Source organism: Choristoneura fumiferana, chromosome 23, assembly GCF_025370935.1.
Source record: "Choristoneura fumiferana chromosome 23, NRCan_CFum_1, whole genome shotgun sequence".
Classification (NCBI taxonomy): Eukaryota; Metazoa; Arthropoda; class Insecta; order Lepidoptera; family Tortricidae; genus Choristoneura; species Choristoneura fumiferana.
In genome coordinates, this window is record NC_133494.1 from 13,227,240 (window position 1) to 13,255,080 (window position 27,841).

Below are 27,841 nucleotides of genomic sequence, written 5' to 3' on the forward strand. Positions count from 1 at the left end.
ATAAAAATAAAAATTCGAATTAAAAGCGATTTCTTTTAACACGAAAACATTATTCATGAAATAAATTTTTGGCACACCTGCATTGCCTTCGGAAATGACGAACTTTCTATAAGTAGATATGCATTCCGAGCAAGTGCACTGTAATTCTTTTTACTTAGAAGAAGGACACGTGACATAGTTTGTGTTGTTGTTAGCGTAAACAATTTATAACATCAACATCAGTAATGTTCTTGCAGATAAATTTACCTAGGTACTGCAATTTCCCACAAGCAGGCACTTACCTATAAACACGCCACGCGTGCGCATGCTCATTAGTTACACATACAATGGTCCCATTTTTAGGGTTCCGGAGCCAAAATGGCAAAAACGGAACCCTTATAGTTTCGCCATGTCTGCTTTGTCCGTCCGCGGCTTTGCGCAGGGACTATCAATGCTGGAAAGCTATAATTTTGCACGGATATATACATATATGTAAAGTATGCCGACAAAATGGTACAATAAAAAAATCAAAAAGGATTTTTTTAGGTACTCCCATAGACGTAAAGTGGGGGTGATTTTTTTTCTCATCCAACCCTATTGTGTGGGGTATCGTTGGATAGGTCTTTTAAAACCATTAGGGGTTTTCGATTGAGTGATTTGTTTGCGAAATATTCAACTTTAAGGTGCAAATTTTCTTATAAAACTAGCGTCCCCCCCCCAACCTCTAAAATCTAAACCGGTGGGTGAATGTGCACCATTCTTGGAAGATTCCGTATAAAATAAATACAAAATCCTTTGAAAAATATTACTTAACTTTTTCGTAATGGCTACGGGACCCTATTTTTTCTCATATTTATTTGTAGATCTTCTATGATCTGTTTATGTGTTTATCTTATTTTAATAATTTCTGCAGTGTGTCACGGTGGATTTGATGCAAAGGTCTCCAGTGTTTCGAGTTTAACTTCCAAGTTTTTTCACGTCCGTATTTCTGTTTGTTTCAGGACAAATTGCTCAATAAACTGGAGGAAAATGAGCCAGAGTTAGCTTCGTCGCCTGAAGAAGAGGTAAAACATTAATCTATTACTACAATAAGTTACATTGTGAAAATTAACAAGAATGTACCTAAAGTCAAAATATCGAATTATGAACTCCAGTGCCTTGAGAATAGAGTGCATGTTCCGATATTCTTGGCCACCAAAATGGCAAAAATGGAAGGAACCCTTATAGTTTCGCCTCGTCTGTCTGTCGGTCCGTCTGTCCGCAGCTTAGCTTAGAGACTGCTCGTACTAGAAAGCTGTAATTTTGCATAGATATATTTAGCAATTATGCCGACAAAGGTAGGTACCTAGGTGGTATTTCTACACAGGTGTGTGAAAGTTTCGTCACGATGTTTTCCTTCATCTTAAAGCTCATGGTAAATTTAAAATGCAATTTCGCACATAAAATAAATTGAAATAAATTCCGTAAAACTTAGAGAAGCGAGCCCGAACACTCGAACCCACGAAGCCCTCTCATTCTGAGAGGAGGCCTGTGCTCAGCAGTGGGACTTATACAGGCCGAGAGACTAACTAGGTATTTTTAATCAGACTACGACCTTCATTGTTTCAAGGTTACAATTTCGTCGCGATTTAGCGGAAAGCGAAACGGGCCGCGATTACGAAAGTTTTCTTATTACAAAGCTGATGACAAAATTCAGCGCAATTTTTCATCCATTCTACTCGATTGTTCTTATGGGGGGCACTATAATCACGCACTAATCCTACACAAGGACGGTTTCTTGACAAAATATCGATAGATGGCGAACAACAACAACAAACAACCTTAGAAAAGTCGAAAAAACCCGCGACATTATGATTTCAAAGTTCAATATCTCAAAAAATATTTATTTATTACTATTACTGATTTAAATTAAACACAGTTAAAAACCACCGTAATTGTTTTCACGTAAAAAAACCGCATTAAAATCGGTTCATCCATTTGAGAGCTACGATGGCAAAGACAGACAAACCGACAGACATTGGCGTCAAACTTATGACACCCCTCTTTTTGCGTCGAGCGACGGTTAAAAATATTACAGAGAAAATATTTAGATTTTTTGATGGCCTTTTTTGATACCTACACTTCACGTGTTCTTGAGAAAAAGGATCTTGGGGCTAACTACGAAATTCGAAAATCCAAATCGTAAGTATTGTACCATCAGCCAAATAAGTGCTCTATCAATTTCAAACAAGTTCCTATCAAATGAATATGTCGCTAACGTCGCTAAAGTCGAACTTTCAAGTTGACAGATACCGTCTATTGGCATTATTGTTTTATGACATGCAAACGAGTATCAACTTTAGGGTGGTAGACCACATTTTTGGCTGATGGTCATGGGCGTAGCCACGGTTGGGCAGGATGGGGCGCTTGCCCCACCCTGGCTCTGACCTGTAAGGTACCTAACCAAACCTAAAAATAAAATCTAGGTACTAACTACATATTATTTTAGACTACTGCCCCACCCTGAGCCCATGGCTGCTACGCCCATGCTGATGATACAGGGACGGTACGATACGAAGTTCGAACTTTGCACTTCCTGTAAGGGCCTTATCATATAGACACAACGAAATGGTTTGAGACCCTCAGGGTTCCTTGTTCCTTTTGATGGAACTCTAAAAAATATTCCATTGGTTTCAGTGTGTAATATGTGTGAACGCCAAGGCGACGATGCAAACGTCCCCATGCGGGCACCGCGTGGTCTGCCGCCGCTGCTTCGTCAAGACCATCCAGATGGCAGTCAGCCAGCGTTTACTGCCGCTGCGCTGCGTCATCTGCCGCGCCAAGATCCTGCGGCTGCGGCAGGCTCCAAGACTTGTGACCAGCAAGAGTTGGCAGGTATGGATATAATCTTAGTAAGCCATGATACGTAGTATACGGTGGTACGAAGAAGAACGAGGGTCACCGACATAGCCAAGCGAATTAACTCGTTGAAGTGGCAATGGGCAGGCCATATAGCACGGAGAACAGATGGCCGTTGGGGCCGGAAAGTTCTTAAATGGAGATCGCGGATCGGCGAGCGCAGCGAATGTCCACCAACGAGATGGATGGATGACCACGCTAAAGCCGTGGGTTCACAGTGGATACAGGCCGCTTCCAACCGAAGCAACTGGGCGTCTATGAGGGATGCCTATGTCCAACAGTGGACGTCCTACGGCTGATATGATGATGATATGGCAATACAACAATCTCTAATCAACGATGCCGAGTAGGAAGATAAACTATGAGAGTATCCGTGCTCTAACTCATATTTACCTGCCGTTTTCCAGGTGTCGAGTGGCAGCGGCAAGTCGTGGGGCGTGCCGGGCTCCGTGTCGAGCTACTCCGTGGGCGCTCGCTCCGTGCCCGCCTCCGCCTCGCTCTACTCCGTGACCAGCGGCGAGTCTTCCCTCTCCGGTTAGTATTTCTTCTAAGTCGCTACACTCTAAACAGAGTGGCCTTATGGTCGTCAGTTAAAGGTTAATTACATGAAGACTTAGGAAAATAGTGTGGTGGTGGTTTTCCCTTGCATTCCATACCGAAATGCTGGAGTCTGGAGTAAGTTGGACAATATAAGACGCTCCTACGTGTGGTCCCTCCCTCAGTTGTCTTTTACGACACTCACGGGAAGGGGGATAGGTCCCTTTTATTGTAAAACCTGTTAGATACGGCATGAATAATATACTAGTAGGTATCCGACCAACTATTAGCCTCCTAAAGCCCAGAGTCCTTTAAAAAGGACTTAATGTAATTTGAACATCAAACTCTATCATAAATGACAAAGTTTGATGTTCAGCAAGCCGCTACCAACCAACCGAAGCAACTGGAGGTCTATGGGGGAGGCCTATGTCCAACAGTGGACTCCTGTAGCTGAGATGATGATGATGTAATAAAACATTGTTGATTGACCATGACATAATAAATCTAGACTTAGAGTAGTTATTTTGCGATTTTACGTTTGAGAAACATATAGGTAATGAACGCTTAATTTCAACTTGAAATTATAATCGAGATCTCAGAGGGTCGTTATACTAAATGTTAGCCTAACCAATGTCATTCTCATTCCAGGAGTGTCTTCCGTATCGTCGAACAGCGGGGGCGTGAGCAGCGGCTGCTCGACCAAGCTGTGCGCGGGCGCGGTGTGCGGCGGCGCCTGCCTCGGGGCCGTGCCGCGGGCGCCCGCGCCGTCCGCGCCCTCGCGCGTGCGCCAACCCGCCTCCAACGCGCTGAGACGCTCGCAGCATCATAGCATGAAGGTGCAACTTTTTACAGCGGCTAATATACTACCTACGGAATAATTTGTTAGCGAATTATTAGGCAGGCTAAAGTACCTAACACCTAACCATATTCATAGTACCTATCTAAGACTCAGCAAGCGCTACAGAGCAGTATAACTCGAGGCGCAATCCCAATGTTTTTTACGTTCTTATAAGAATTAATATATTACTGCACAATGTTGACTATTGACGATTGACTATTTTGGCGATAATTAATTACTTATACATAAAATATACATGCTATCGCGGACTTTTTTATAGCACTATTTAACTGTATTCATTTAGATATACATTTATTCGTATAACTCTTACGGTTTTTGCAGCGCACGCCAGAATAACTCGCAGATGAGTTTTTTTTTTCGATTTGCGTGACACTTATTGTTATATTTAGGCCAATTTACACAATCTTTTTAATTAATATATAAAAATGAATCCCTATTTACCTTGGTCACGGCATCACGCGTGAACGGCCGGACCGATTTCGCTAATTCTTTTTTTGTTGTGTTTGCTATTGTCAGGAGAAGGTTCTTATAAAAGATATAGAATTTAAAAAAACTCCACCGAGGGCAAAGCCGCGGGCACCAGCTAGTATCTTTATAAATTACCTATAGCCTATGTGTTATTCTGATGTATAGGCTATATTCTTGCTATATTATTGACTATTGTAAAGTTTCCTTCAAATCCATTCAGTAGTTTTTGCGTGAAAAAGTAACGAACATAATCCAAACATACATCCACGATCCCTACAAACTTTCGCGTTTATAATCCTTTGTGGGTCTTGGCCTCCTTAATGATTTTTCTCCATTTTCCGTTATTCCTGTCCTGGCCCCCTTTCTCCACCACGATGTTCTCTTGCCTATCCGCTTGAGATCTTTCTCTACACAGTCCTTCCACCGCTTACTGGGTCTTCCCCGGGGCCTTTTTTTGCTGCGGAGTCCACGAAGAAAATGTCCCCCACCCTTATCAAGTGTCCTGCCCGTCTAAGCCTTTGTGCCTTGCCGTATTTAACAATGGTTTCTTTACGGATCAGTGCTTCCAGCTCGTGATCCACTCACGTACGATGTGTGCCACCCGCTTCTCGCACTGTACCAACCGAAAATTCTCTTAGGACTCCTTTCGACCAATGCCAATTTTAGTTCGTCCTTTTGCATCAGCTTTCAGGTTTCACATGCGAAACTGGTCGGATGACACTTCTGTAGACTGTAAGCTTAGATTTAGTAGACAGGAGCTCGTTAGTTAGCATAATATTTAGTTTTAGGTTTACACGGGATCCAATATCCTTTTACTTCCGCAGGCTCGTCTCCAAGAGTACCAAGTGCACAGCTACACGGGCGGGCCGGGCGAGCCGTCGGGCCGACTGCCGCCCATCCGCGAGTTCCAACGCGAATTCCGCGAAGGCCGCCGCGAGAGCGCCGCCGCCTCCGCGTCCACTAGGATAAGGTGACCCATTGACTTTTTTCGTAGTCACCTAGAGGAGTTATTTGGGTTGACCTGTTGGGCTTTCATCTTGAATATTCGGATGGATGTATCATCAACGTAATAGTTTACTATGTTTGCACTTAACCGACTTAACCCTCATCAAAATAGAGGCGATTTGTGAACCAGAAGGGTTTACTAACGAAAATGTTCACTCAACGCCACTGGTAGATAGAGCCCTAATGAATCCATAATTGTTTTTTGCTACAGTTGTACTTTAGTATGGCCTATTTAAGGGTTACTATAAATGAACAGCTAAGTGTTGTAGTAATTGCTAATTAATTGTTGTTATAATTTTCAGATGCGCCCAGAAAATAGTAACTCAATTAGAAACCTCGCCGCAAAAGAAACAGGACCACTTCTTTCGACCGCTAAAACCAGCGAACACAGATGACACAACCAAACCCATAGATCAAAGCAAAGAGACTGAACAGAAAAAAGAAAACCCCAAAACTAAACCGAAGAAAGATGACAAGAAAAAGAAAGACGAAGAAACCTCAAACCAGGAAGAGAAGAATAAAAAGGATGAAAGCAGTGACAATAGAAAGAATGAAATAGCAGAAAGAAAAAAAGAGGAGAAGTTAAGGCTTAAAGCTGAAAAGGAAGCCAAGAAAGAAGCGAAACAACAGGCTAAAGAAGAAGAAAGACAGGCTAAGCTATTAGCCAAGGAGGAAGAAAGACAGGCCAAATTACTAGCAAAGGAGGAGAAAAAGAAAGCAAAGAAGGAAGCTAAGCTAGCGGCACAGGCCGAAAAGGAGAAGGGCAAATAATGGTTTACCGTTTAAATTTTTACAACGTAGGACTCGTAGCCGTCTAGAAACTAGATTCGAGTATTGTTACTATTGAGGGAAGGATCGCAAAAACAATTTTAATAGCATGTATTCAACAGAGTACTAATAGTATGATTAATTACAATACATTCAAATAGAACATACTAAATACATGAGTTATTTTTATTTTGATGTTACATCATTGAGTTGAATGCTTCGATACTCATTTCATAGAAATTATTTATTTATACTTCCACATTTTTGTTATAAAGCGAACAAAGTTGTTTGTAGATATGTTCTTTAGTTTTAAGGTGTTTTATTATGAGAAGCAATTAAAATAAATACATAGTAGTTGGGTCATAGTTGGAACTCTATAAACTGTGAAGACTGAAAGAATGGGATAAAGAAATCATATCGTTTTGTAATTTACTTGTGTAACAAAGTAGTTAAGAGCTTGTGCATTCTGGCACCGCCAACCAATTATTTGACGACATAGGTACCTATCTATTGATTTGTTGTACTTACTTTATCTGTAAGTAAAGCTTTTATTAAGTATATTTAGTAAATTATTTTCATAATTTTTATATTTACTATAAATAACAATGGAAACAATAAAAACAATGATAATGTAATAAATTCAAATTTGATTTCTTAACGCCCATTACTCTAAATCTAAATGCTTAACCATCTTACTAAATACCCATACAAATCTGATATTTATTACGAATATTCGAAATACCTGCCGCAAGTCTCCAGAAATATAATCTTATGTGAAACCTAGACAAACCAATACCTATAGACTCGCTAAAAAATAATCTTGAGTAATTTTTGCTGAAATGTTTTTCATTTAATCAAAAATTGTAGCATCTTTTATTGATGAGGCTGAAACTGACAGTTAAAACATAGTGGTTCATGTTGCACTGAAAGTAATTATGATTAGAGGAGGGCAAATTTGAAGTAGCAATTACAAGTTTAATATGGATATGAGTAGTGCGAATGGTTAGATACATAGATTTAGCTATCATGTTATTTATTGGTCTTACTGTTATCTTATTATTATTACTTACTTACCGCAATGCAACCTTATAGATAAATAAATTCAATAAAATGTTATTCTTGCAAACAACTATATGTAAAGAAAAATACTTTATTTTAAATAAAGGAGTTTTATACAGCTCAAACATTAACATCCTATTTACTATGCACCTTTTTGATAAAAATAAATACTTGTAATAGTCATAGTCTTATCCATATTAAACTTGTAATCACTACTTCAAATCCGCTTTATAATTACTATAATGTAATTTATAGATTGACGGGTCTCTGTCTCTTTTAGTTCTTTTTTTATTTATTTCTGCTAATTATTGTATATAATATTTGTTTGTTTATAAATAAATTTGTTCCGTCTCTGTCTCAACCTTGTATATGGAATTAAGAAATTATAACAATTTCAGATACCCATCCTAAAGTAGATATTCCAATTTCATAAAATGTCATACACAAGGTTGAGTCGGAAACCTGTTGATAGTAGAATTATTTATTATTTATCTGAAAGAATTTAGGAAAACTTGACTCCAGATCTACTTAACTTCATGGTCTAAGATTCGAACTTGAAAAAAATCTGCATCGGTCTGATAATAGAATGAAGAGTCATCGAGATAATAAGAAAATTTTATATTGACTTAAAGTATAAAACCTATAGAATATATAGACGTTGGGTTTACTATTGTTTACCTGGACGGACAAACTACTGGTTTGCCAGGTTTATACTTAAACATTTATGTTGATGCCAGTTTATCATTCATCATTATTTTATTGTGAACACGTTGATATAGGGTTGTCTGCATTTAATTAAAAATCTTAAAAAATATTTAGAAAAAAATTGCCAGAACAGGATTTTTTTAGCAAAATCATTTCTAATATATGTTCTAATATACAAAATTTATTATAAAATACATTTCAATCTATTAACAGATCGGTGCAGATTTTTCAAGTTCGGATCTTCTACTATCAAGACTGTTTATTGACTGCCAGTTTTAAGCTCTCATACTTTAAGCCCATTGTAAGATTAAAAGCGTAGAATCATATCAACCCGCATGTAGCATGAAGAGCTAGGTAAGTGTTAAAAATTAATTTTGTAAAGATTCCAACTGTTGGGATTTATTGTCAATCGTTAGAATTTTCCTGTAAAATAAATAAATTACAATGTTACCATATGCTCGTAGTTTCATTTTATTGACTCAATGCAACCAAAATTTATGATAAAGATTAATATTGCATTGCATGATATTGGAACTAATACTAATCTTTTATTTGTATTACAAAACAGAGGTATGTGCCTTTGCCATGTGTTAGTCACAAGTAGTCACAACACAATAACCATATTTTAGAACACAAAAAAATTGATAAGCAACTTTCAATAGTTTAATATCTACATGTAACAAATCACTTGAGAACTAAATTATACTAACATCACGGTAATAGAAAGTTGCTTAATCTTTGTAGTCGTCTCCAAGTCTGTCTCGCATCTCTTCAGCAACCTTCTTCTCAATACGCAGGTATTTGTTAACCATAGGTCGGTAGTAGTAGGCCTGGTAATCTTGGCGCTCCTGCATCTTAGCAAGGATATCCTTCTCGAGCTGACGCAGCTTCACCTTCTGCTGCTCTTCATCAATGAAGTGCATAAACTTTTCATACTCCTGAAATGAGAGAAACATAATATGAATTACAAACTTGAAACTTTATGGAATTGAAATGTGGATGGAATTGTACTGCAAATAAAGAATTGTGCACTCAAACATTCCAATAATACAAAGTTACCAAAAGGACCATTGTAACTATTCTTAATAATAATGAATAACTCCTCCATATAGTCCGCGCGGCGGTTTAAGATGGCTCGGGAAAAGTAGAAGGGGCATGCGCAGTAGACATTTCTTCGGTCTATTTGGTGGGGGCAGAGGAGTGAAGGGCGGGTGCGCGTCAACACTGACACGTTATTGGTTGATCAGTCGCTCTCCACCGCCCGCGCTCCGTTCATGCGTCTCGTTGTTCCCTTACGTACTGTTGCGCACAGATTGTTTAAAAAATTCTATTTTCATTACGTCATAGTGGAAAAAATGACGAAAAATAAAGTTTTAACCAGGCAAGCCAATTATTTTAATTAAGGTTATCATTAGAGGAAAATTTGGCAACACCTATTCAACATTTACACCTGATTGCAAAAAAGCCTTCAATATTGCAAGATGACGTAATGGAAGAAATATCAACACTGCCAGATGGCTAATTTTAAACTACACTTCTCTAAAATTTACTTGTGTTATCCAGGTTCTCAAATCCCATCGGTTCATAGGTTTATGCATAAAGAAGTAACAGGCAGACAGAATGCTACTTTAGCATTTATATTAGTTTAAGATAGTAGGGATATTAACAATTTTAATATACACCCTATTAGTGACTAGGCGTGACGGGTGCGTTTATATTTGTTATTTTACCTGCTGTGGGCTGGTATGTACGTATTGAGCGATAAATCTCGTGATAGGATGGCGATGGTACTCCCAGTACTTGGGCTCATAGCCAGGCGGGATGGGCGTGAGCTGCGCCGGCCCGATGAACACGTTGGCGTAAAATATAATCAGCCCTACGGGGATCAAGCCCACCATGGCGTAGAAGTGGAACATATCCTTGAACTTGATGTATTGCCATCTGCAATCAGAGGTTATGACATTAAAAAGAGGTAATTCGTAACAATAACACCGTAAACGACGCCAAAGTTTCTTATTTATTCTGCAGTGCAAATAATATTTGAAGATAGTCATGTGGAAATTAATAACAAATAAAAAGTGGTTAGGTAATCACTAACAGTATCACCGTACCTTGAGGGCTGGAGTGGCATTGTCTTGTGCCCATGATCGCCAAATAGGGCTTTGTTAGTTGAAAAATTCACATTTTGGACTATAAATGGTTTTCTAGGGTTATTTTTAAGTAAATTTATGCCGAAAGATCGGCCTAATGCACTCCAAGACACCATTTTTTTGACAATTATTTGACGTAAGATGGAACAGTGTTGCTGTTATTTAGGCATATATATTTTTTAATAAGGCAACTTTCATCATAAAGCTTGAACCCATGATACGAGATTGGCGAAGCCTAAAATAAAATACTATCATAATTAATTTCTGCGCCTTACACCATGCTTTTTATTTTGTACTAAATTAGTTGACTACAAAGTTTACAGAAGGCGCTTCGTACCTTCTGATTAGAGCCCATGATAATTTTATTGCTGTATTGTGTTACGATTTTTGGTGTTTCGGATTTTTTTATTGCAACACCGGCAACGTTACATCATCCGCTTAAATAAGCGCGAATTTTAATTTAGAAATGATTGGACGTAATTTAATATTTCACGATTTTAATGAAAATAAATTTATATAATAATGCTTTGACTGATATGTATATTAAGTAATAAGTACTTACTTTTTATTAAAGTTAGCAGCTCACGCTCGTGTCACCGTCTGTACCAAACATTAAGATCATCTTCATTATAATTTTGGTAAAATACTATAACGATAATATGTAAAGCAGCAATTTTCATATTATTTCATAACATTTCAGGAAGTTCACGTGCAACAGAGCAGCAATACTATGTACCACCTGTTGCCGACACTGTTCTTGATACGGGCCTTTAAAGCTAGTTATTGATTTTCAGACTGAGCATGCCCGCGTGAACGTCAAATGATAAGCTCGCCCACACAAAAATAAAATGTCTCTGCAGGGCGCAGTTGTTCGCTAATAAATTATTAATTACTTGCATTTCGACCTTTTCGAGTTCCTAAACCGCGTTTGTTATGCGTAATTTTGTGTAGCAATGGAAGAATTACTTCAGGATATTTTCAAGGAGGCCACAGGACCTAAGCTGAGCACTCTCAGGAAAGCTTGTCAGGACGCTTTAGGTAAATAAAATTCTTGAAAATAAAATGTTTGTTAATGTAATGTGGGAGAAATTAATATAAAACAAAGAATATAATTTCAAGTGAAGTGAGTATAGGTAGAGTCATTCACGATGACGTGTGCCGTGGTTCTTATTACAATGTCATTAATGGCTAATTTTGACAAAATCACGCGTTTTCGTGGATGGCACTAGGTATAGGTATGTAATCGATGTGAGAAGCAGCATACGGAACACGTTCGACCATAAATTTGCTTAGTTTAAGCAATATATATGTAATACTTGCCATGTGATATAAAATTCAGCAAGTTACCTATACGTTCTTGTATAGGTACAATTACATAGGTACCACCTATACCTATATCAAATTTGCCACTACCTAAGTCCCTAACTACTGGCCACTTTGAATGGTGATGTCATCCATGAAAAAATAACAGTAGACATAGGTGCTTATCTGGTTAGCTTAGTCAATATCAAAGAATATTAATGTACCTGTCAATATAGCGCCGCGTTTTGAGAGTCGCAAGTATTGCGATGAAGCCTGGTTCAAGCCACTTGCTGACAAGAGACAGAAAGGCTTTCCGTACCAACCTCCGTAAACTTCACTTTCCAGGCCTGTGGACGAAGATGTCGCTCTCACATCGGTCTAGTCACCCACGAAAGACGTTTTGCACAGGCAACACGCTGAAATTGGTCTGAATCATTGGCTGAAATGAATAATGAATTGATGAAAGCACCGAACTTATGTCAAAATTTCATGTTAAAGCCACAAACGAATACCCCTTTGGCACCTATTGAATGATCAACCCTTGGAATTGAATAAGTATCTATGTACCTACCTAGATACGTTTCTGTTTCTTTCACCGTCCAGTCCGAAGTAGCGAAGCACCTATCGCATTTGTGCAGGTGTACTGTGAACTAGTTTGAAAAGGTTTAAAGTTTATAATAATGGAACTATAGGGATAATAAAACTAATGAAAATGGACCGGCAGGCAAGGCCTTCACTTCTTAGCAAGGTGCCTCAGGGCGTCTCGATCGACCTCTCAGTGGGTTCTTCTAATGTCCATTACAGAAGCACTATGCATACAAGAGAGCAGCGGCCGGCGGGCGGCGCACGAGCTCCGTCGCGTGTGTCTGCTGCCACTACAAGTCGCGCTAGAGAGCAAACGACCGCGCCTCGTGCAGCTGGCACTGCAGGGGTTCCATGTATGTAAAGCACGAGGGAAGAACCTCAGACCACACTAACTAAAGCGTAGATATAGATATCCTTCATCCTTCTCAGATGCATCATTCATTATAGTACCTATCTCGCTCTCTTTCTCTCTCATGTTCTAATTTATCTCGTCTCGTTGGCTTTACTTTAGCATGGCTTAAAACTGAAGAAATGTTTAAAAGCTGAGATCTGCCATCATCAAAATTGTATGGACATAAAAATACTTAATTATCGACATAAAAATACGTAATGATCTGCCTAAACTTGCCAAATCATGAAATGGCGGCGTTTCATGTCATGACATGATATGCCTAGGAATTTCATGATCTGCCTAAACGTCACTAGGCAAATCGTTAAAAGGTGAGTTTTGAACGATATGGTGGATGTCCCTTAGCCAATTCATGAAATGGCGCCATTTCACGATATGCCTAGGAATTTCGTGATCTGGCGGATTTTACGATCGGCCGCCGACATAGGCAATCTCGCTCTACATTGGGGCTAAAGCCGGCGTTAGCCCTATACTACGAAGTGCAAAATTCGAACTTCGTATCTTGCTGTCTCGCTGACGCTATATTAGTTAATACCAGAGTGAGAGGGATGGTACGATACGAACTTCGATTTTCGAATTTCGTAATAGCCCCCTGGTTATTTTCACTTTTGTTAAAATTAAAGGTAGCGCAGGAGGTACTTATGTGCCTTTTTTTATTTAGAAAATCCTTCGCGACGACCGTTTCCATCGTGGGATCGAGCCAGAAGACGACTCGCTATGGATGCCTTCGCAACTCCTTTGTGCCACAGCTTCCGTCATGTACCACTTGCCAGATACTCAAGTACGTATCATCAAGAGCAAGAGTACCCTAAAAGATCAGCTCCATCTTCGATTCTTAGCTTTATTTTTATCGATTCGCACGAGCGAAGCCGCTACTCTACCTGCGGTATCGCTCGTGTGAACCGATAGATAAATTTAGCAGTTGAAATGAAACTCCAGGATTTTACTACCTACTGAAATACCAAAAAAAGGACTAAAACTAGAGCATAATAGTAGATTATTGTCGTGGCCTGGAAGTAGGCAATTGCTGGCTGAGTATGAGTATATATTGCTATTCCAGCCGAGACTAATATAAAGCTTTTCTCAAAAATGGTGAATAATTCTGAAATAGAATAAACTTTTTCTCAAAATATATTATAAAATGTAATTTTATTCCAATATTTTTCTTATGCTTTCCCGCCTTTTTTCATTAAAAATAAACTGCAGGTGTATTTTTCCACCGAAAACACCACAAGCTATTTCAGACCCAATAGAAAAAGTCCGGAGTTCCAACAAAATATCTGATACCGGCCATTAGACTTGGCTGTATACGACTTGTGCCAACATTTCCATGACCTTTTTAACTTTAAAAAAAAATGTGACTGATTGCAGGCGCGCTAATTCATTATTGTCGAGCTAGCGCGCCTGCAATCTTTTTAACTTTTTAATTTTTCACTGACCATAAACTATGCACTTCACCTTCTGATATGTAAAGAATAATGTCAACTTTTACGGTCATTTTTGAGAAAAGTCATTTTATATATCACCTACATTCAGTAGGTATAAATAGGTACGACATTATGAGCATGATACTCGTAAGTGAAAAAGTTGTTTATGTTTGGCTGGTCTTAGGTCCAAATATTCCGCATGTACCTATCCCTGGCGCTGTCTCCGCGCCGCACTCTGAACGGCCGGCTGTGCGTGTGGGCGTGCGGACGGTGCGCAGAAGCCGCGGCTGCCGCGCCACCCGTCGCCGCCGCCGCGCGCGCCGCCGCCGCGCAGGCGCTTAGAGCCTACTGTGCGCAGCTGGGTGAGTCGAGAACAGACCCTGTACTATACTGCTTCTTCTTCATCAACTTAAGAGTTATACTCTTGTCGGTGGAGTATCTTCCACACATCCCTCCTTTGAGCCATCCTCTTGACCTCTTGATACGACGCGACGCCAACTTTCTCCTTTATCTGATCGATGTAGCTGCGCCTAGGTCGACCTCTTCCTCTCTTCCCCTCACTTCGTATCTTGCCGTCCCGCTGACTACCTACGACAGACGTAGGTACCCCCCTATTTCTATTATTCTACATCTACAACTCCAGTAACTTTCACTACAGATGAAGAGTGTCAAGAGCTTCTGTCTGACGGGTCTCCTTTGGACCGTAACCACATCGTAGCAGTCGGATGCTACAGCGAAGTCATACCAGTCATACAATACCTTTGCAGTCGACTCTCTGAAACACAGTTGTGAGTTTCACCATAATTATTAATTACTCGACCGAAGTACGAAAATTTGACGCGTTCTTCAATTGTTTTTTTTTTACAGAATACCAAAGCAGAATCCAGTAGCTCTCTTCTTCTTGGATTGTCTCCTGACTCTAATGTCAAGTCTGTCAGAGAAAGTCAGCGATAACTCTCATTTCATGACGTTCCTTTGGCAGAAGTTTTGTCCTTCGCTAATATCCTTCCTTGGGACTCCGAGAGTTGATAAAAACATCAAATCGAGGTGAGAAATGATCACTATTTAAGTAAACAGTAGTAAGTACCTTGATAGTTTATTTCATGATGGTTTATTTCAGGGAGCATGAAGGTCACTTAGTGGATGACTCGGGTAGAGGCTCTGGAGCTTTAGTTTGTGCCCCAAGCTTCAACAGTAAACAAGCTAAAGCTGTCTACAGGTAATTTTTATACTTATTTAAATCTATATCCACTGGTTCCGCAAATTTTTAACATGAGGCGGCTATATATCTAAGAGCACCCGGTTTCACAACTGACCTGTTTCGATATAAGCTATCAAACGTTTTCATTATTATCAAGTAAGTAAATAAATAATTATCAAGTTATCGTCAAAATTCTCCCCCACAGCATAGCCAATCAACTAATCCGCCTAGTTGGGTCAACTTCGAACCTAAGACCGGTGCTAGAAGCTTTATACCACCGCATGTTACTTTATCCTCCAATATCACACCGGGTTGAGCCATTGCGAAGCACAAGAGAATTACTCCAGAATCCAAAGAGATTGTGCCAGCTGATTCTGCTACGGAAGGCAGAGATGGAACGACATAGTGATGACATGGCGATATTACGACTGTAAGTATTATTTAATCTAGCACACACACTTCTTCGTATCAAATACAATCAATCAATACCAATCTCAAAGCCATTGCAAAAATTTGGTGACTAATGAAAAAATGTTGAATGCGAACATGACATCAATTTATTTTACCAGAATAATGGACGGTATAGAAGAATGTGGGCGTTGTGGCAACCCGGAAGTGGTTGCTGCTGCAGTGGAATGCGTGGTATCACTCTTGGATGCTCTTGAAAAACTTTGTTCCGGAACTACCGAGTACCTCTGCCCAGAAGTTGCCACGCTCATACTAAAGCACTGGCCAAGGTTGCAGGATGCTGACTACACGGGACCTTTGACATATCAGACTTTGGCTCGATTGCCCAGCCCCTACAGGTAAATGGAACTTCATACTGGATCTATAGGCCTTCCTGCTTGAGAGTTAACTGCAGGCTGTGTAGTGTACAAGTCGTATACGACGAAATGCCTCTACGAGTTCTGATAACTGATAAGAAGTTTCTTGAATTTGTCTTTGCTCATTGACAGCTTTATGAACAGTTATTTTTTTTGCACAGAGATGTAGTTGCTGTTCTACAATGCAATGAAGAAAAGGACCATGACTCTTCAGGTACTTACAGTCAATACAATATTTAAGAGAAATCCTTAGGTAATTTAAATCTCCATTACAAATTTACTTAGCTTGAGAGAATGCTCCTCTTATCCTATTAGAGACAGAGAGCGTATTAAATCAAATATTTAAATCAACGGGATATGGCTGACAAGTGTAACTATTCTAAGTCTTAATTTCAGACACTTCAGGCCCTGAAAATATGAGTTCAGGTAGCGATGCCGAAGCGGATTCTGATGCAGACAATGTATTCCTGCCCTCACGTGCAAGCCACCCTAACTTCACTACGGATATTGAAAACGATTCCCCTCACAAGAAGGCTAAAATTATACCGAAAACGCTTAACCTTGGCAGGTACTGGAAGAATTCCCTTCAGTTTGATAACGAATCGGTCGCTAGGATATTGTAACTTGGGTTGACACTACCAAAAGCTGAAAGAGATGTTTAATCTGTTCTACTTTTTGCTTCTAGGTGCACAGTAACAGAATGCAACGCAGACCTAGAGCGCCATAACGCAAGACAATTCGTGAAGACACTACAGAACTCCTTGCTACCAAAACTGTTGAATTTGAGGACCTGTATTGAAGTTGATGAAGCAATGCAAGAGTTTGCATCGAAGTGCTGCCAACATAATGCGGCGCAGCCTCCCGCTACGTCCTGCATTATGAATGCTGACGGAGTTTATCTTGCTACTTACGCTGCTCTGCTACTTACCTTACGGCAACGACGCACAGACTATTATAGGGAGCCTAGTGTGAGTAGAATATTTTAACTGCTTGAACGGATAGTGACATTTCTTCTCAAGTTGTTGTTATACCAATACTCGCATATGAACTTTTACATAGCAGTACAAAGTATTTATTATGAAAGGTACCAAAGAACTGTACTCCATTATGTAGAATTTGTTTTTTCCAGAAGATCCAAGTGTCGCTGACAGAAGACGAGTTCGTGGAGGAAGTGCAAGGCAGTGGTGTGTTGGTATACCTATCAGCAACGTGGCTTCGCGAGCTGTACCAACAAGTCCTAGTCAACGATCTGCTGAAAGACGTCCCTGGCTCCGACCATCCATTAGTGCATTTGCTATCAGGTACGTTCTTAAATTCTGAAAGACTATATACACAACTGTTTTCTTCATGCACTGGTTTATGCATTATTTTTACCTTCCTAGCAGCTTGCATGATTTATTTTTTCGTAGATTATTGTCTTAGAATTGAAACTACCGTGAAACATAGACATACGAAGTATGTTTCGAACCAATCCCTGATTTCTTATCAAGGTGAGCTCAAAACGAAAGGCAACCGTTTACAGTAGACTTCGATATGTAAAGTTATTGTTTCATAATATTTGTCTTTTACCATCTTTGACAGATCTAGGAGGTTTGGACCAGAACCCTGTGATGTCGGACTGGCAAAAGCTTAAAGAGGTATCTATGGTCTACAGCAGCCTTAACGACTCCACGCAACATCAAGCCAGTTTGCGATGGGCAAGAAGGTATGCTACCTTAATTATTTACTAATTAATAATTAAACACTTTTCTTATTAGGTATTGAAATAAAAACTATCAAAATTCAACACACTGCTCTCTTTCTTCTAGAATATTAACGTGTATCTGGGATTCAATGGTAACAGTTCTCAGTGTACCTTTGACTGGATATAGGAACCGTAAACAGAAATTTAATGTGATAATTTCAAAGAAGATTAATACTTTCGGGAAGAGGAAAAGGAGTGCTTGGGAAGGATTGACTATACAATGTCTGGAGGGGTTACATAAGGTAATTAAAAAAATATATGGATGCATAAATAATCATACTATTACTCATTTTTGTCGATCTAATGCACTTTGATAAATTCATAAGTGCTTAATTTACTGCTCAACTCACTCGACTATCCACCATATCCGATGGAGCAATTTTGTAATTTTTCATACTGTAATTTTGTTTTAGGCTGCAAGAGTGAGCAACACTTTGGGCTTACAAAACCGCTGCAGTAGCATTTTAGCACTCCTAGCAAATTCCGCAATTTCCCAACCCCCTAATGGAAAAATATTAGCAACTCATGCTCTATCATTGGATATTCTAATAACAGGTAACAAACTTGTCTTTAATCTTCAACTTTTCTTTGTTCATCAGAGTTAAAAGCAGATAAAAAGTGTCACACTCAAACATTGCAGCGAGTCTAGATAAAATATTTTTTTGATTCTTTTCCCTTTCACTTTAATATTTTATTTTCGTATTTTATGCTAATTCATATCAAAGAATAAGATTTAAGAATACATTACAATCATTAATATTTTTAAGGTGGTCTGGAACTCGGTGCCAAAGCGCCTGAATGCTGGGAGCATATCTTCGCGGCCTGCCAGTATGTATCCAGTTTCGAGCACTCGCTGTTTGGACAGCAAGGCAACAATGCCACCCCGATAGTAGCCATGCAGACTGGACGTAATAAGACTGTCTCTATACTACAGGCTGATGCGAAGTTAGGGCTGGATGGGCGGGACGATGAGACTTGGTAAGATTACGTAATCATTTAGATATTTTTTTAAATATCTTATTTGGAAGATCCAATGATGGTATTGGTGACTGTTTTGTATGAGTTACTAATTCGAAGTAAAAGTTGAGTATTGATAACTTAGTTCGATCCTTTTGTTGTTCCAGTGTGGATGTATTCAATTATTTACAACCGATGCTAGAGAACAATCTAAGCAACGACATGTCTGTAGCTAAAATCGTTGAAACATGCCGACAGGAGGTAAATATCAAATTGCTAAATACTTAACTTCTGATATATTCGTTTACGGATACGTAGACCATGATATTATACTGAATGTTAGCTACTCCCATCTCTCTATTCGTTTGAGTGTAGATCGTTTTTCCCGTTTAGGGTGGCAACGTAATATCAGGCGCAGGAGCGGCGCGTGTGTGCTGCGCATTGTCAGCGGCAGGCGACGCCCTGTTCACGCGCCTCGCTGCAACCACTACGCTGCCTGCTCTCAAAGCAGCCCTACAGAGGCTTGTTGCTCATCACCATAGGCTGGTGAGTAAACAGATCATGGATACGCGTTGACAACGTGATTTGTAAAAATAAAATCCAGTAGATGTCTCCACCCACAATCCATGTCTGCTTGAAAGACAACTTCAGCGAAATATAACAATTCGTTAACAACGTGAGAGAAATTCGTTCAATGGTGTACAGTGACAGTGAATAAATAATTCAAAATAAATTATATGAATTTCAACTTTCATCACTGTTTCCCTCTTTCAGTTATTCTCTAGCTGGGACCAAGATGTAGTCAACAACAACGCCCCCTGGTGGCGCCGCGGCAAACACTCAGGCTCGAATGGCGGTGGCGAAGCAGCGCGGGCGCTGTGTCGAGCTGGCGACGTCGCCTTGCGATGTTTACGAGCTGCTAGACCGCTGGCGCATCGCATGTCTATATGGACCGTTGTGGGGCCGCACTTTATGCAGGTGCGAGCTGGCAACTTTGAAGGTCACCTCTAGGCGCTTGCCACGCGATATTCTAGAATATTGAAAGGCTCTTGCATATTTAATAGCAATACTGATTTTCTAAAACTTCCTTCATTGGTCATCGGTCGAACGGTCAGGTCATCCTGCTTGGCTCTATAATTAATGCGTAATCCATGGATTCATAAAATAATTATTTTCTTTCATCTTTCTCTTGCTATTTTTTTTTATTAATCCAAGTCGAAACATAGTGGTCGCAGTTTGAAATAAAAATCATAATAAATCTCATGCCTGGCCTGTTCTTTTAACCGTTATATACGATGCCAATTTTGATTTCAACTAGTCCGACGTGGTAGTTCCAGGGAAGATTCGAAGTTTTTGAAACAAAAACTTCCTTTTTCAGGCCGCGTGTCATAAAGACATCCAGATCTCAAGTTTAGCGATCCAGTGTCTTCATGACTGCGCCACAGCGCTATTGAACCAGCAAGTGGAACTACCTCATTTCCACTTCAACGAGGCTCTGCTGAAACCGTTTGAGAACCTTCTATGCTTGGAACTGTGCGATGACGATATTCAGGTACTTAACTAAAGCCTTAATTTCTTTTTCTTTAGACTTAGACGTGATGAAGTAACAAACAAACAAACAGACTTAGAAACTTTCGCATTTATAATATTAGTGGAATTCTGATGATTATTAACGTTTTCAGGAGCAAATAATATCCTGCATTTGCGAATTCGTGGAGACAAATAGAATGGAGATTCGATCAGGCTGGCGACCACTTTTCAATACTCTTCGAGCCGCCAACAACTCCAACCAATACTCCGCTATACTCGAGATTTTCAAAGTGTTCCTAAATACAGACAACACTCTAGTTTTCGCTAATGCCGCTCTGGACTGCATTCTTTGCCTCTTAAGCCATATCAAAGGCCTCCACTACGACGAAACACAAGCCACAGAGGTAAAACAAAAGAAAAACTCAACCCAAACACAAATCAAACCGAGTTTAAGCCTCAAATTCTCAAAGAACAGCAAATTTATTCCACTTAGCGAGGAAAAATCAGAAAAGGTCATAGTGGATATGTGTAAAGAGGCGCTCTACCATTTGGAAAATTGTGCTGATATCCTTACAATGATGTACAACATGCCTAAATGCCCGATATTTAATACTGGAAACAGAATCAAAGGAGACATGCCTTTAGCTGTAGTCGATCCTATTATTCCTAGCAATTCTCTTGATATCACCAAGTACATTTCGAACGAGCATTGCGTAGAAGATCTAATTTCCTACAGGAAATTATCCACTAGCCTTCCGCCTTCAAATACAACTAACAACTGCCTTTTGAAACTTGATAAGCCTAGTAATATACTGAAGGTTTGGTACGTTTTGATTGAAGGGCTTATATCAGCTACGGTTGTGTGCTCAAAAAAGAATCAGCCTGCCGCTATGGAAACCTTATTCAAACTGTTAAGAAACACTATTGACGTTCCTGGTACACATTTTGGTCTGCATTGCTTAAACCACTTGCTGTTACCAACAGTGCAAAATTGGCTTCGACAAATTGCCAACGTCAATACACACTGGGATAGCGTCATGCCAAACTTCAAACAATGTTGTGGAATGACTACAGATACAATCGTGGTATACTTGCATCATTTACAACAAATCAACATCGAACGATCGACAGCAGATGGTAACCCTGATGAGGAAATAGAACCAATTGAAAGCACGGAAGCTACGTTTGCTCTAAAACAGATTTTGCTCATTTTGGTGGAATGTATTGCTCAACCTCAGGAACCAATAGCTAGACTGGGAGCGTCATGTATTCGGCATATTATATTAACATCTGGGCACTTACTGACTGACAATCAGTGGGAGATAGTATGCACGAGTTTACATAGAGCATGCAACGTGTGCTTAACCCCTTTGAAGCAACTAACTTACGCTTTCCAAGAAAACTCCAATAGTTTCTACGGCGACTTAGCTATGGTAAAAGTGGCTGCAAGACGGGACTGTTCAGTGAATGACAATGTCAGATTACATGCCATGGCTCAACAAGTATTCCTGAATGAGCAGCTGAGAGGGGACGGTCATGCAAAGCTGACTCCAAAGAACTCTTCCAATAACTTAATGCTTATCGATGATCGGAGTTACATTTTCCTTATTTACCTTCAAGAGACTGCCAATTCTTTAAATCCAGAATTGTACACAGTTAGAATTCCTCATAGAGGTTTGGTAGTTGGATTGTTAGCTCATCAGATTTTAGTTCAGATAATAGCTACGGTGCTCATTCAGGCTTCCTCGGATGTCTTTCATGGCATCAACAGTATCTTGCTAGAAAGTTTTAAAGCGGGATCAAATATTTGTAATTACAAATTTTTCCTGAACAGTGATAACATGGATTTGTTACTAAAAAGTTTAGAGTTATCGTATGTAAGAGCGATGCAATTTGACTCCCGACCGGGATTGAAATTCCTAGTACAGAAAGTTTCTAACCTCGACTATGCCGCTAATCTATACAAACAAACAACTTCTTCATGGCTTATAAAAATAATAGCTCTGACAGAGATATTCTTCAGCGGTGTTCATAGATTCAAATTAAAACCAGCAGATGTTTCTATAATTCTACAAAATTACACAACGACTCTAAATCTTACTCTTGAATATGATCGGTTTATAATGAAAATATTTGATCTCAAAGCTACGTGGGAACTCCTATGTAACAATTATATAAAACATTTGATAAGCATATCGGACTTTGATGAGCCGGAAATGAAAGACAGAGCATCTTGTAGTTCAGTTGAGACAGATTCTTCTAATCCCTGTGATGAATACTATGCACAAAATACACCTGAATCTTCAGAACCTGCTAAAAAAGAAGATCTGAACGAAAAGTCTGATAGCGACAACCCAGACCATTGCATTGAAAAACCAAGACCATTCACGTTTGCAGACTTTAAAATAAACAGTGCAACGGTTGAAACAACAGAAGTTAATAACAGTGATGAAATCACAGAAGTGACTGAGGATAAAGCGGTCAATGAATATGATGCAGGTGTGGATAAAAAGTCAGAACGATCTGATTCTGATGAAGTAATACCTAGTAAAGTAAGGATAAAAGAAAGTGAATCTAGTGCAGTAAACGAAAAGAAAAAAAGCGCCCCAGATGCGCTGGACAGTCATATGAATACACGCAGAGTTAATATAAGTATTTGTGAGGGACCGTCATATGATAAAATCCAACCAGTAGAGCCGATCATTCCTCCTCAACCCGTGCCGCCGGAGATTGAACAGCAAAGAGCATTAAGTATAAGTAAGGTAAGAAATTAAACTAAATAAAATTGAAAATTAAAACAATCTTGATTAGAGCGAAATTTTCTGATTACAGGAGCCCGAAGATCGTTAGATAAAACTGACCAAACTGTTAGTCCCACAATGGGCGTCAACAACTCTTTTCTTCTTGACTAAGTACTTATGTATTTTTTTTCAGGACACAGAAGTTCAGCGACATTGTTTCCAGAACATCCTAATAGCATATCTGGAACTGATTTTGACATTCCCCCTGGAAAGGTTCGAACTAATCAAGCCAGTGCTCCACAGTGGATTCGCTCAGCTCGCCAAAACGGTCACTGATCCCCAACTACTGGACAGAATTAATATATTTTTTGATAAAAAAGACTTAACCGAATTTAATTATAAGTAAGTATCAATTATTGTGATATATAAATTCACATTTTTAACTTGTATCCCTCAATACTTCAGTGTTATGTGCGAAATAAAATAAATTACATAGGTATACCACAACATTGCTTTTTATTGTAAAATGAAACAATCTTTCTAGGTATTATTTTAATAGTCTTTTGAGCTTTAAGCACTAAACAAATATATTTCTCTTGCCTACGTCTAAATATTCATTTTTAATAAAACCTACTATTTTTACATTGCAGGACACTTGGTTCAGTCACTCACACATTTATTTGTCTTTTGTATAAAATGCTTAAGTATGTCAGTATATCGCGTACAATGTAGGATCAGCATACAAATAAAATGGCACGATGAACTCACAATACTTACAAGAGGAGTTATAGAAAGACAACAGATCAATAAATGCAATAATGCTCTCATATATGTGCGTACGACACGTGTCTGATATTTTTATAAACAAATACGTAAACAACTCTCGTAATGGCACTAATATTTGGTGTAATCGGTTTCATATTTACAATTTAGTACATACATATTTACATTAAAAAGTCTTATCTTAAAACAAAAATACTTACAAACGATAACGTCACAGCAACTATGGATACGCTTAAACCACAAGCTCCTTTCGTTGGGTACGTATGAACAGTCAACGCATACGACAACGCACTTAGACCTAAATCACTTGAGATTAACGGGCTCTCCCGGTTAATAAGTTCAGCTAATTTCTCAGCTTCTAAAACACACACACGCAACTGTAGATCAGTCGGATGATCCAGTATTGTCTCTACAGAGACGAATATCTCCATTTCAATGGTGAGGTAACCTCTTAGAGCGCATTCGGCAATCTTGACTTGACGTTCCAAAGCGCTGAGGACATTCTTCAGATTTATTACTGAAGAAGAAATGTTGGTGCCATATAAGGCTCTATCTATTTGCTTCTTGGAATAAAGGATTCTTAAAGCCCCTCCGCATTTTGGGCAACATGCGCCGGGAGCTGTGAACCCAAGGCAATTTGCTTTTCTTAATGGGGGACAGATGATTCTGTCGACCTGGCATTTGGGTTCCATGAGGTTCGAGATGGGTCCGACAGCTAGACAGGGGCCCCGGTAGTCAACGCTCACGTACTCAGACCACGCAGCGCATTCAGAATTGTAGGTGATTCCGTTCGTCCCACAAACAGATCCAACCTGTAACAATGCATTATTTGAAAACACACACTGTATAGTTACTTGAGTCTAGTATAATCATCATAATTATGTGTCCTGTAGACTTGTTTACCTTTGAGCACCGTTCCAGACATTGTCCCCAATACGCAAACTTGCTGCCGCTCATGACAAGATGACATGGATTAGAATGTGTACGACTATCCGTGTCGCAAACAGGCATTGGAGGCTGAGAGTTGCAACTGCTTGTATTCACTGTTGAAAGAGACAGGTGCTGACGTTGTATAACGGTACAAAATAAATCATATAACTTCTCATTTTGACTCTTATCAAACACTAGACTAGGTGGAATACAAATATTCCTTGTTCCCACTGCTCAACTGGTTCAATAGTTAAACAGTAAGGACAAATTTTCTACTTACTATCGAACATTTTTATGCTCTATTATCCCTTTATAGGGCAAGAGCCAAAATCGGTCGCTCGTGCGACTATAAGACGTTGTCCATATGACCGTAATCCATAAGACTCAAATTAATAGTATTCGCATACCTACTGTTATAATCTATTCAAAGACTTAAGAAAAAGATGAACGCGAAAAAAGTCTTGCTCTATAAAGGGTTATAGCCCTACTATTTTTCGCTCACTCATCAACTATGATCAGTAGATCGTCTACGTAATGGCTTAGTTCTTGTTCGCACAACGCCGACTCTTCCATGAATGAAGTAGGTAGACGTATAGATTCGCTTTAGAAACTATAACTTCATACGATCCACCTAAATGCGTTTTTGTGGTGGGGTTTAGATATCGAGAGTTCCTAAGTTCCTTACCACAAACATGTTGCGGGCAGCTCGCCTGCAGCCGGGAGAGGCACACGTTGCGCGCGGGCAGGCACGCGTGGCGGCGTCCACACGCTGCGCCGGCGCACAGCGAGCGGATCCCGAACTCGATCTCACCGTCAGTGGCGCCCGCACATCTGTAATAGGAGCGTAGGTTCAGGTAACTCGACTATGCTGAAATGGCTTCGTCATTCTGATCACGTCCGAAGTGAGACGTCAAGCTAGAATAATATAAAATAAATAAATAACGGTTTTTTTCCGTCTGCACGCCCCAGTCTCCTATAGGTAAAGCAACTAATTTTTTTTTTTAAAAACATTAACAACCAGTAGGTAAACAAAAGCAAAGACCAAGCGTCTTTGGCCCTCAAGGACACTCAACCTATGCTCTCGAAAGGGATGAACGGCGGAAAAAAGAGGAAGCCTTAGCCCAGCAATACGACACTTTAACGGGCTAAAAAAAAGGAACGGTAGTGTTACTTGGCGAGGCAAGCGTTGGGGTAGAGTCGTCCGGGCGAGGCCACGGGCAGGTGGTGCGGCGGGCAGTTGCAGGGCAGCCCCGTCAGCAGCGCCGCGCCCGCGCCGCCGCACGCGCGCCGCGCGCACACGCGCTCGCCCACCACGCACGCGCACGCGTTGCACTCCATGTAGTACTTCTCACCTGGACGAAGAGGCTTGTTTGAGGTTCAGTTATCATACTACTGCTCAACAGCTCAACATTTAGATTGAACAGTATGGGGAAGATTGAAACTAAAAGATCTGTCTTAGGAACCATGCCATCGATTTTAGTGACAAGAAAAACTAAATAAGTACATAGATTTAAAAAAACACATAAAACATAAGTTTAAGTACATAGATTTAGGTGATCCAGTTTGCATGTTTAATAAAAATTTGTACTCAGCAGGGCTACTACGAAATTCGAAAATCGAAATTCGTGTCGTTCAGTCCCGCTGACACTTACTTGTTCTATTTAATACGAGAGCGAGAGGGACGGTACGATACGAACTTCGATTTTCGAATTTCGGAGTAGGCCCTCAGTTCGGGAATTGTCTAACGCTTTGACGCTAATGATTGTATTCACAGTCTCTTTCTACCCCCGTCTTATACCGTGTGACAGAAAAAAGTGGTGAAAACGACAGGTGATTCCAAGTATGCGCTCCGTGAGGCGGGACTCTGCTATATCAGATGATATGAGACAGCACGCAACGCCCGCCCGCGCCGTGCACCCGTTTACAGCAGACCTCCTAAGAGCACCTCTTACCATGAGTCATGACCTTGTCATGGAGGCGGCAGTTGTCAAGCGCGACGCAGGGCAGCGGCTGGCAGCGCGCCAGCCCGCGGCCGCTGCACTGGCACACCTTGAAGCAGGCCTGCGCCGGGCCCGCCATCGGCACCCGCGCCCACGACCCCAGCGGGACCAGGTATGGGCTACCGTCCCCTGTGGAACAGTTAAATAAGGGTTCCTAGTTAACTAAAGAACCCTGAACACCGCTTTGACCTTGCTAGCCTATGCCGTGGTAACCCAGTGGCCTTTCAAACAGAGGGTTGTGGGTTCGATCCTGAGCTCACACTTTTGAGTTTTTCGGTATTTATGTGTGAAATTGCATTTAAAATTTACTTTCAGCTCTACGGTGAAGGAAAACATCGTTAGGAAACCTGTATAAACGGACGAAGCAATTCAATGGTTTATGTGAAGTTCCCAACTCACACTGGGCCCACGTGGAAACTACTCTATAGGCCGGATGATAATGATAACTTAACCCTAACTAAAAGGAGCCTTGTATACTTAGGGGCTGTTTCGCCATCCATTGATTAGTGTTAACTGACGGTTAAATGTGATGCCGTCTCTATTTGTTTTGTTCGAATAGACGGAGACGGCATCACATTTAACCGTCAGTTCACACTAATCAATGGATGGTGAAACAGCCCCTTAGTGTATTAACTAAGAACACCAGTTTGGTTATGATTGGTTTTTTGGAGTATTTTTGTTTTTTTTTTATTTCAATTCCAAATTCGTTACTTTTACGGGTATCCCGTGAAACCATATCGAATTCGATATCCATATCGATTTTTCGTTTTTTTTTTTTTTTCGTTTTGGACTAGTTCCTTGTTTACAAATTTCTATGGTACCTATTAGTTGATTCGCTTGCAAAGAAAAACTGAGAGAGAAGGGAAATATATGTACCTATTATACAAGTAGGTACTAGAAACAAGTAGCAGGAATACAGTGGTACTAACAGCCATACTGCAAGTATAAAGAATTACGAAGACCCAAAAACGGTTTTTGAT

At 40.0% G+C, this 27,841-nt stretch overlaps 4 protein-coding genes across 6 annotated transcripts in view; 2 read left to right on the plus strand and 2 right to left on the minus strand.

Annotated features, from left to right (window-relative positions):
- Positions 1-7,759, plus strand: part of LOC141441013 (uncharacterized) — an 83,662-nt gene extending 75,903 nt beyond the window's left edge. For all 3 annotated transcript variants that reach the window (XM_074105627.1, XM_074105628.1, XM_074105629.1), the window contains exons 3-8: positions 981-1,043; positions 2,656-2,853; positions 3,285-3,411; positions 4,063-4,250; positions 5,566-5,711; positions 6,049-7,759. In XM_074105627.1, coding sequence (XP_073961728.1) covers positions 981-1,043; positions 2,656-2,853; positions 3,285-3,411; positions 4,063-4,250; positions 5,566-5,711; positions 6,049-6,517 — 1,191 coding nt within the window. In that variant the 3' untranslated portion in view covers positions 6,518-7,759. The remainder of the gene's footprint in view (positions 1-980; positions 1,044-2,655; positions 2,854-3,284; positions 3,412-4,062; positions 4,251-5,565; positions 5,712-6,048) is intronic.
- A 1,168-nt stretch (positions 7,760-8,927) lies between these two features.
- ND-SGDH (NADH dehydrogenase (ubiquinone) SGDH subunit) lies at positions 8,928-10,578 on the minus strand. Its single transcript, XM_074105636.1, has 3 exons — positions 10,390-10,578; positions 10,009-10,219; positions 8,928-9,216 (listed from the first exon to the last, which is right to left on the minus strand). The coding sequence occupies exons 1-3, from the start codon at positions 10,542-10,544 to the stop codon at positions 9,010-9,012; spliced, it is 573 nt and encodes a 190-aa protein (XP_073961737.1). The 5' UTR covers positions 10,545-10,578; the 3' UTR covers positions 8,928-9,009.
- Positions 10,579-11,237: 659 nt separating this feature from the next.
- On the plus strand, positions 11,238-23,655 carry LOC141441346 (brefeldin A-inhibited guanine nucleotide-exchange protein 3). Its single transcript, XM_074106050.1, has 23 exons — positions 11,238-11,466; positions 12,535-12,668; positions 13,386-13,505; positions 14,336-14,513; positions 14,810-14,939; positions 15,019-15,198; positions 15,272-15,370; positions 15,558-15,782; positions 15,922-16,158; positions 16,338-16,390; positions 16,573-16,744; positions 16,862-17,144; positions 17,306-17,477; positions 17,758-17,881; positions 17,985-18,162; positions 18,334-18,475; positions 18,688-18,898; positions 19,045-19,138; positions 19,271-19,423; positions 19,652-19,855; positions 20,256-20,429; positions 20,560-23,169; positions 23,342-23,655. The coding sequence occupies exons 1-23, from the start codon at positions 11,382-11,384 to the stop codon at positions 23,552-23,554; spliced, it is 6,171 nt and encodes a 2,056-aa protein (XP_073962151.1). The 5' UTR covers positions 11,238-11,381; the 3' UTR covers positions 23,555-23,655.
- Positions 23,656-23,691: 36 nt separating this feature from the next.
- The window catches only part of Reck (Reversion-inducing-cysteine-rich protein with kazal motifs), a 33,160-nt gene continuing 29,010 nt past the window's right edge, over positions 23,692-27,841 (minus strand). Inside the window, exons 14-18 of the mRNA XM_074106051.1 lie at positions 26,814-26,990; positions 26,033-26,213; positions 25,547-25,692; positions 24,835-24,974; positions 23,692-24,743 (exon numbers count right to left, since the gene is read on the minus strand). Of these exons, the coding sequence (XP_073962152.1) occupies positions 24,108-24,743; positions 24,835-24,974; positions 25,547-25,692; positions 26,033-26,213; positions 26,814-26,990 (1,280 nt within the window). The 3' untranslated portion in view covers positions 23,692-24,107. The remainder of the gene's footprint in view (positions 24,744-24,834; positions 24,975-25,546; positions 25,693-26,032; positions 26,214-26,813; positions 26,991-27,841) is intronic.

What these genes read in the sequence shown, in the direction of transcription:
- ND-SGDH (XM_074105636.1), bottom strand. Translation starts at nt 10,544, where the DNA reads ATGGTGTCTTGGAGTGCATTAGGCCGATCTTTCGGCATAAATTTACTT. An exon ending in ATGCCACTCCAGCCCTCAAG is followed by an intron (nt 10,220 to 10,389) that starts GTACGGTGATAC and finishes CTCTGATTGCAG; the next exon opens with ATGGCAATACATCAAGTTCA. An exon ending in TACATACCAGCCCACAGCAG is followed by an intron (nt 9,217 to 10,008) that starts GTAAAATAACAA and finishes CTCTCATTTCAG; the next exon opens with GAGTATGAAAAGTTTATGCA.
- LOC141441346 (XM_074106050.1), top strand. Translation starts at nt 11,382, where the DNA reads ATGGAAGAATTACTTCAGGATATTTTCAAGGAGGCCACAGGACCTAAG. An exon ending in AGCTTGTCAGGACGCTTTAG is followed by an intron (nt 11,467 to 12,534) that starts GTAAATAAAATT and finishes TGTCCATTACAG; the next exon opens with AAGCACTATGCATACAAGAG. An exon ending in GAGCATTAAGTATAAGTAAG is followed by an intron (nt 23,170 to 23,341) that starts GTAAGAAATTAA and finishes ATTTTTTTTCAG; the next exon opens with GACACAGAAGTTCAGCGACA.